This window comes from Elgaria multicarinata, chromosome 1 (assembly GCF_023053635.1).
Source record: "Elgaria multicarinata webbii isolate HBS135686 ecotype San Diego chromosome 1, rElgMul1.1.pri, whole genome shotgun sequence".
NCBI classification, from domain to species: Eukaryota; Metazoa; Chordata; class Lepidosauria; order Squamata; family Anguidae; genus Elgaria; species Elgaria multicarinata.
This window is the reverse complement of record NC_086171.1, coordinates 206,200,782-206,209,820: the sequence shown is the minus strand read 5'-3', so window position 1 is coordinate 206,209,820 and position 9,039 is coordinate 206,200,782. Positions and strand designations below refer to the sequence as shown.

General features: G+C 47.1%; 1 protein-coding gene across 1 annotated transcript in view; it reads left to right on the top strand.

Moving 5' to 3' along the window:
- The first annotated feature begins 2,965 nt into the window (after positions 1-2,965).
- Positions 2,966-9,039, top strand: part of TAF4 (TATA-box binding protein associated factor 4) — an 86,978-nt gene continuing 80,904 nt past the window's right edge. Inside the window, exons 1-2 of the mRNA XM_063146804.1 lie at positions 2,966-3,333; positions 5,395-6,465. Coding sequence (XP_063002874.1) covers positions 2,967-3,333; positions 5,395-6,465 — 1,438 coding nt within the window. The 5' untranslated portion in view covers position 2,966. The remainder of the gene's footprint in view (positions 3,334-5,394; positions 6,466-9,039) is intronic.

Below are 9,039 nucleotides of genomic sequence, written 5' to 3'. Positions count from 1 at the left end.
GACAATAGCTTGACAGAGGACATGGAACTGACATTAAGAGCCTTATATCTATGACTAGGATATTTTTTGTTTTGGCACCTGAGAAAGGTTATATATTGTATGGACACTAGCTCTTGTAGTTGTGCTTAGAATCAAGGACTTGATAGTTCCTCCCTCTATCTGAAGAAGGCATTCAAAGAATGAAGCAGGTTGATCGAGATCTCTGGGATTTTCTGGGACATGCCTCCCCCCACACTATGCATTAATATTTGTTGGTTATATCACTTCAAGCAAGGCATCATCTTTCCCCACCTTTTGCTGCTGAACTTTCAAGAATAGAGCAATTTGAATAGCCGTTTTCTATCCCCCGCCAACCTTTCACTCCAAAGGCTGTAATATACAAATCCCTCCTGCTTCCCATGCATTTACATGGCTTGATTATAGAGGACTGTCAGTTTGTAATTTCCTAAATCCAAATGCAAGATTATGTCCAAAAAAAAATCCAACACATCAGTTAGTAGCTTCCACAAATGTTTTCCATTTTCCTTACTTTGTCAGCCAATCCTTAATTGGGAATTAAACCCAGTTACTTGCTGCAGAGTGCATAGACCCCCCCCTCTAGTTGCCTAGACAGGCATTTGAAACCCCTGCCATGCACTGACACTGATGGCAACAGGAAGCTTAGTCTTGTAACTACTTAAATTTAGAAAACAGTATAATTCCTCTCTCCCTGTCTTAGAACTGGAAAGAATCTCCATTGTTCAAGAGCCTATTTGATAAGTTAAATATATCTATCTATCTTTGCATTGTTTTTTTCTTTTGGTGTGGGTGGGGTAATGATTAGTAGACATCTTCCTTCCCCTCTAAGTTCCACCATTTTAGAAGTCTCATTAGAAGTATAAATTATAGAATAAAGTATCACCACCCATCCTGAGCCCTCAGGATGAGGTGGGCTAAACAGAGAAATAATTAATAAAGGGCAATGGCAACATAAGATATCGCTGCAAGGGAAATAGTGACTACTACAGCCTGAAAGTAGATGTTTCTCAGATTCATTTTAAAAAAGGACAAAGAATACAAAGAGAATTTTGAAAGGTCCTATTTACAATTGATCTTGTTTTGCAATATACTGATATTGCATCTCTGCCAATTTGGGGGAAAGGAAAGAGACAGGCTATCTTAACAGGCAATTTTAGGCTGTAGACTAATCACAATGTTAAAAGAGCCCATTAATAAAGATGGTTTTGTAATGCAGAGGGATCACTTGTCACCCTTTAAAAGGTTTGGGAGAAAATTCTGAACAAGTTAGGCCAGGCTGACATTAGGAGGAAAAGAAGTGGAGAATGCTGAAGCTAGCAAATGCCAAAATAAAACCAGCTTCAGAAATAATCTTATGTAGATACAAAGCCGTTTTCCCTTCTCCCAAAATTTGGGGCTTGAGTATAAACTGCCTCTTCACACTTTTAGCACACCTATCCTTCCTTTTTTGTAATAAAGGAACACTTGTATTTTTAACACAGAAAAGTGAATGTGTTTTTCACTCCAGTACCAATGTGAAACAGAAGGTCGGACGCGGCTGCAATAAGAATATTCATATACAGCTGTTCGCAGGCCAGTATGTAGAGAGAGAGGTTGTGTGAATTATACATAAGAACCTCCTAACAGATGAAGGCGGTTTGAAGTGTAAAGTCTGACGACCTCGTAGGACGGAGCAAAGGAAGCGGCGGAACGCTTGAAAAAGGCGGGAGACGACACTATTTTGACACTAAAAAGCAAGTTAAAACCGCGAAAGCCTTTGAAAAAGACTTGTATATTGCGGACGGGTATATAGAAAAGTGCTTTTGGGAGCCTGGGGGAGGTTATTCAAGATGACAAGCGAGAGGACAAATAGCTTACGAGGGAAGGGGGCGCTGAGAAAGGCGCGTATCTGGGTTGTGTGACATAACCGGCGGCCAAACTCTTGGGACAAACGGGGTGGGGCGACGAGAGAATTAAACGGGGATGGGCATCCGTATATGTAAATAAATAAATAAATATATATAAGCGAACTCAGGCCCGTCTCTTCAAGGGCGCGACGAGAGCGTGACCTCCTCTCCCGGCATCCCAGGGCAAAAGTGGAGGAGGGCGCTTGGCTAGTAGAGCTACGCGGCGCGACGAGGCCTTCTTAGCCACAGACAGGCGGCGGCGGCGGAGTGGAGCGAGCGCTCCCTCAGCAGCCACCATGGCCGGGTCGAGCAACCCGCCGCCACAGTAGCGGCGGAGCTTTGGTAGCCGGCCTGTTGCCTCCCGCCCGGGCCTCTTTTCCCTCAGCCACCCAATCCCCGCCTCCCCTCCCCTCGGATATATCGGTTACAGCAGCTGGCACAGGTGTGGGGCGCCCTTCAGGCTCAATCCAGCGAGGGAGACCGAGGCGCGCAGGCAGGCAGAGTAACAGCAGCAGGCGCCGCCGCGGCGGAGGAATATGCAGCCATTTTGGGCTTCACCAGACAAAGAACTGCGGCGGCGGCTTCTGCCTCTGAGGCGGCGACGGCGGTCTGCCGTGCCGCCTCCGCCCTCACGCTCAATTCATCACAAACCCCTCTCCATTCCCCCCTCCTGCCCACCCCCGGTCCTCGACGCGCCTTCCCGCTTCCCCTCCCCTTCGACTAGGCCACAGCCGGGCCCGCCGCCGCCCGTTCCCTCACTAAGCGCTCGCAGCCATTTGCCCGAGCTTTTATAACAAGCCGGCGACCAATCAGGAGCCGGCGGAATCCCTCTCCGGCCGCTGATGTGATGCCTCGGCCCCCCTTCGCCGAGCGGTCTGCGCGCATGCTCAGTCGGGAAAGCAGAGGCGGGAGGGGAGATCAGTGTATGTGTAAAATGAGTGAGTGAGGGAAAGGGGGGGGAAGTGGAGGAGGAGGAGGAGGAGGAGGGAAGAGGGAGGAGTGAGAGGGAGGGGGGGCCGGCGGGCGGGAGGGAGCTGCTCACAGGAACCCTCCAAAAAAAAGATGGCGGCGGGTTCGGATCTGCTGGATGAGGTTTTGCTGAATACTGAGGTGGATGAGAAGGTGGTAAGCGACCTAGTGGGCTCCCTGGAGTCTCAGCTGGCGGCCTCAGGCCACCACCACCAGCACCACAATGCGCAGGAGACCCTCAGGGCCGCTGGGGGGCTGCTGGGGAACCATGTTGTGAGCAGCAGCAGCAGCAGCAGCCCAAGCCCTAGTCCTGGAGGAGTAGTAGTAGGAGGCAATGCTAATGTCCAAACAGAGAGCCCCGGCAGCGGCACCACCGGCAGCAGCAGCAGCACCACCACCACTACCGCCGCCGCCGCCGCCGTCAAGATGGGACTCAGTGGCCCAGAGATCACCAAGCCAGGTAACCTGGCGAGGCAAGAGGGGGGAAAGGGGGGCTGCCACCTCCTCCTCCTCCTCAGGAACAGGGGCCTCCCCTTTCCCTCTTGCCTCCCCCCTTTCTTAAGCCACGACTGCTTGCCTCCCTCCTTGATCTCTCGCTTGCCTCCCCCCTTTCTTTCTCTTCTCTCTTTAACCTCCCCCCCCCCCCACAAATCTTCCCATATTCGTTGTTGTTTTGGTAAGGATTTGGAGTATGCAAGGGGGTGGCATAGGGTTGGGGGAAAGACAAGGGAGGCCTTCCTAGAATGCCAGCCCCCTCTGCCCCCCTAAAGAAAACGCACTATTTTTGGCTGGGACTGTCTCCCCCTCCTCCTTCTACTACATCTAGAGTGAAAATGGATTTGGTTTTTTTTTATGTGATCAGTGCGTGTGGGGGGATAGTTTTCCTCCTTAGGATTCTCCTCTTCACCTCAGTATTTGGTTTTAATTATGTCATTTCCCAGTCTTCCTGATAGCTGGAGTATTTGAGGTGCTCCTGAGGATCAGGAGGAAAGATCCTTATCATTTGACTTCTGTACCTTCTTCCCCCTTTCTCCACCCCCTTCCTTGTGGTAGAAATAAGAAATTGTCTTGTTTACAGGGGAGATTCCCCTCCCCTCCCCATTTATAATGCTTTTTTTCTGTAGCTGTCTGAATTCTTCTTTACCCTCCCCACTCTGTTGCTGAAGTGTGAGGAGGGGGGATGTTATTAATGATAACACCAGCTTCCCCTGAGAAGAGGAAGTGATGGGGGGACTTGAGGGTCAGGGACCCTTTAAAAAAAAAATCTCTTTGCAAATACCGGTCTGTTTGGCTGCTTTCCTTCCCTTGTTGTAGGGTTATACTCCAACGTTTTGCTTTTCTCCTTTCACCTTAAACAATATGCCAGACTCTGGTATGCAGAGAATCGGAGCATAACCCCTCTTGCATGTGGGGTTGGGAGAGATGACAGTCCAGCTGTGAATGTTTTCCCCCTTACAGGAAGACGGTGGACTGTGGGGGGATTGTAGATCCTGCCTTTCATTGCACGGGTAGGCATTTTAAAAGGGGGGGGGATCAGTGCTTTTCTCCCCCCCCAATATTTGTACTCTCCTTCCTCCCTGTATAATTCCTCCCTCCTTGCTCTCATGTTCTTGAAATATTACGAGGACACTGTTGCCTGTCATGACACCAGGTTAGTGCAGGGGGATATCAGAAGACAAACCCTCCCCTTGCCCTGATTTGTGTGACACTATCTTTCTGATTATAGTCCTCCTATTTGTGTTTACTAACTGCAGGGCCTGGAGAGTCAGAGGTGGTGCAAGTCATAAGGCCAGACTTTGCTAGGGACAGTGGTTTTTCTGGGTGCAAAAGAAGTGTCTTTGTTATTATTTGCTTTTCTTTGTAGGGGCAGCAATCAAAACAGCAGGGTTTAATGCGTGTGTGTTTAAGAGGGAGGATGAAGTCCTCTAACGCTGCTTTGTAACCTCTTCTCTTGTATCATCAGTCTGACAGTTCTTGTTCAGCCCCACTTTTTCATGTTCTTCCATTAGCCAAGAAATGTATAGCTACTAGATTTTTGTATATCAGATGAGGGGATCAAATGGAAGGGTTAGAGACCTTGGGGCTTCTCCCTATGTACTTTCCTCTGGCTGCCTCCCATCTCTCTCCCCCCCCCCCCCCCGCAGCTGCAAGAGCAGGCTTGCAATAGGATGTTATCAAACATAGCGCTATAGCTTCCAAAGAGGCAAAAAGAAATACCTCCCTTATGAGCTTATTTTTGCTGTGTTTGTGCCACTTAATTTTATTATTATCATTGAATTGCAGGAGGCTTTGGTCATTAACTGCAGCAGTCGCCAATAAGGGGAACAGTGGGATGAACCTCTTAATTTCTCCAGTACGATTTAATATTTTCACCTTTTCCCACTTGTTTCACCTTAGAGAATGGAAGTGGTTTGGCACATGAAAAGGTGGTCTCTCCTTGGTTCGTCTGGCCACGGACCTCCTTGGCTTCTCTCTTATATCGTGTGTTCTTGCCATTTAACCTCATTTGTTTTATTTGCAGGAACTGGTGGAGTGCAAGGGAGTGTAATCAATCATAACGCCAGGTCCCAGGGTTCTACTTTGGATGGGGCCACCACAACCAGCACCAGCACCACTGCAACAGTCCAAGGTGGATCTGAAGCTGCTGTCACCCCAGGGACCCTCAGCCAGGGCAAATCAGTGGTCATCAGCACCATGGCGACAGCTTTATCTACCAGGAATGGTAAAATTGGCACAACGGCGGTGCAGACTCTAAATGGGAGTAATGTGGTGATGAATTCTCACGCTTCTTTCTCAGCCACTCCTGTAACAGCGAACCCTGCCGTTGTCCCCGCCGTCACCCCTCTTGTTAATAATGGACCTGGAAATGTGGGGAAAGTCAACACGGTTAACGCCGTCTTGCCATCTGCTCCAAGTACCGTCATCCAGACTTCTTTCCTTGGCACTGGGGTGTCCTCCGCCTCTTCGCCCTCTCCTACGGTGATCTCGCAACAACCCCCAAGCATTGGGGCTGGAGGGCCGACTGTAGCATTGGTGAGGCCACCCATTCACACAGCGGGACCCACAGTGGCCGCAGCCACCCAGAACGGGAGCAATACTGTGATCAATTCAACCATCAGTGTGGGAAGTTTTCCTGCTGCTGCTGTTGCTGCAGCCACCGTGGGGTCTGGTGTTTCCCTCCAGACCTCTCTTGTGAACAGCCAGCCAGGCGCTGGTGTACCGGCTGCACCCACCACGCAGGTCATCAAATCGGAGTCTCCTAAAACTATTGTGCAGGCGGTAACCCAGCAGCAAACTCTGGCTGCTGGTGGGCAGCCCAGTACTACAGGGGGTAATATGATCATTGGGCAAACTATGCAAGCTGGCCTGCCCAACGTAGCCCCTAATCCTGGTGGGGTACCTCCTGCGCCTCCAAGTACCCCCACAGGCTTGGCTAAGGGTGCAGCCAATACAGTGGCGCAGAGCCTACCAAGGACTCCGACGGCAACTACAAGTGGAATCAGAGCAACTTTGACTCCCACAGTTTTAGCACCACGTCTGCCTCAGCCTCCTCAGAATCCAACAAATATTCAGAATTTTCAGTTGCCACCAGGTAAGGAATGGTTGGAGGGAGCTTTTTCTTCTTTTCTTCTTCTTTTGGTATTCGTATCTGTTGCTTAAAAGGAGTAAAATGGTCTGGATTTTGCTATAATGCAGGGTTGGGCCCTTTGTGCTGCGAGGGCCTCTTTGGAAATTGGGTTACAGGTGTTTGATCTGCATATTCTTGTTGCTGGTGGTTGGCATTATGCAGGTAGCATGCTGGAACCAGTTGATGGACACTTTGCATTTCTTTCCCTGCATTCTTAATATGAAATTGTTCTCCAAAAAGGTGAAAAATAGAAGTTGTTTACAACTGATCAGAATTTAAAAATAGTTTTTAAAAGCTTTGATTGAACTTTTTCTTACTGTTTTTCTAATCCATAAGTACTTTTCCCTTCAGATTTATCTTGGCAAACATGAAGACTAGAAACACAGCTCTGTTAAAGATATGAAAGCGTAGATTCTTAAGATTACACAGTGGTTGTATGACAGACAACTGTAAATCATATTGATTCCAGAGTGGCATGTGATATCCTTGCACAGTTTGTTTTCCCAAGAGACCAAAGCATGATGACGTAGACCCCTATAAAAGCATGCACCACTAGGTAGATTTTTTTTACTTGAGTGTTAAGCAGGCAACGCAGCAAACCTACAGTCCAACAAAATGCTATAGAAATGTGCTAGGTGAAGATGACCTATCCTAGGATTTGTCCTAGCACCTTCCTACTTGTTCTCCTCTGTTTCAGCCTGCCACTGTTGCCACAGAAGCAGCAAAAAGCAAGTACAATTTGGGAGCAAATCTGCTTTCTTTTATTCTTGATTAAATTGACCCACAGATGCTGTGCTAAAGCCCTTGAGGGTTTACAACTGGCATGTCTGGTGTAACATTCCAGTCTCATTCTGTCCTCACTTCATTCTGTTGTGTGTAGTGCTGCAGCACATGTAGTAGCTGAGATCATGTTTTGGTACTGAGATGCAGTGTGGCTAGGAGCTTCTATAGTCCAAGTCCCAATAGGGCTGGATTAATTTCATTCTGCTTTCCCCACCCCTGTGATCTCAATGGTAGTATACCCTAGGCTTCAATACCTTTAATTTTGTGACCTTTTACTTGAAATGTTTTAATTAATAGTAAACATGATGTGTCTAGCTTCCTGCTCTTGCTGAATATTACAGGGGCAATCCTCTTGCATCTAGAGACGTTGTCAGTCCTTCGCAGAGATACATCTCTGGCTGATGTTCTTTTGGGTTGTGGAAACATGATGGCACTAATCTGAACTGCCTGTCTCAGAGCCTTACACCTGCTAATACTACCTGGATTCCACATGCCTATGAGTATCTGTAGCAGTAACTGACACTTATAGTGAGATATTATTCCCCCCCCCCCCAAAAAAAAGCTTTATTGCGAAGTGGCATTATTGCTGCACAAAGCACATCTAATTAAATTTTTATTATTACTACCTAATGAAATCAATGGGGTGCGTATGTTTCGTGTGCTTCATTTCAGTGGATCTTTGAGTAGTAAAACCAATATCTTGCTTGAAACGTACTAGGCAAAATGCTTAGATTGATGTGTTTATCACATAAAAATAGACCAATAGTCTAATACCATAGCATTTCATATACAGTAGTTGATCCTTCGTTCTTTGAAGGCTGTCTGTCAGGTCTTCTATAAAGGCCGGCTAGTTATTCAGAAAACTTTGGGTATTTGCATTGGACAGAAAGGTTCTGCATAGTAAGCTTAATTATGCTTGTGGTTCAAGGCAGTCTTGAATTGCACAGAAAGCGTTCCATACCAGCTTAATACCTACTCTTTATTATTTTCTTAATTTGAAGGGGCGGGGAGGGTATTTAGCCTGCCTCCTCAAAGGTTTTGACTTCATATTATTTCACAACGTTAATTATTTTTATGGAATATATTGGCTAACTGCTAAAAGGACTGATGCTTCATACTGGTGAAAGGATTGCAGGGTTGCCATTTAGGGTTGGAGCAAGGATCACTTTAACTGGAGTGATGGTGATCTATATTTTAGACCACACCTAATTATTCCTTAGGAGCCACCTATATTTCTGGCCCAAATCAAATTAAAACAAATGAAATTGGGCTTATGTACTAGGGGTGGACAGTGCATGATGAACTTATTGATTTTCCTAACACAAGATGTGTTGATGGCCCCTAGCTTTTAAGAATGGCTTTGGAAAGGAAAAAGGTTCAGCAGTGCAGGAGTTTTCAGAAGAGGTATGCCTAAGTCAGTAGAGGATGGCTGCTGTTTTTATGCCCTATTTAAGAGCTCCCTGGGAGCATCTGGTTGCCTGCTGTTAGAAAAAGAGTGCTGGACAAGGTGGACCTTTGATCCAGCAGGGCACTTCTTACGTTCTTGTGCATGCCAAAAGCGCAAATCCCTTTACCTAAACAGAGTGTGACTCTTTGCGTTGGCATCATTTTTGTAGTTATTATGAGGTACAAAAAATTCATACAAATGCTCTTAAAAGACACATTATTTTATCTCAAAGTTTTTGCTGAGAACTTTGCTAGAACTTTGCTGCCACCGTTGTTGAAATCTTCCCCAACCCCTAGTTGCCAACTGAA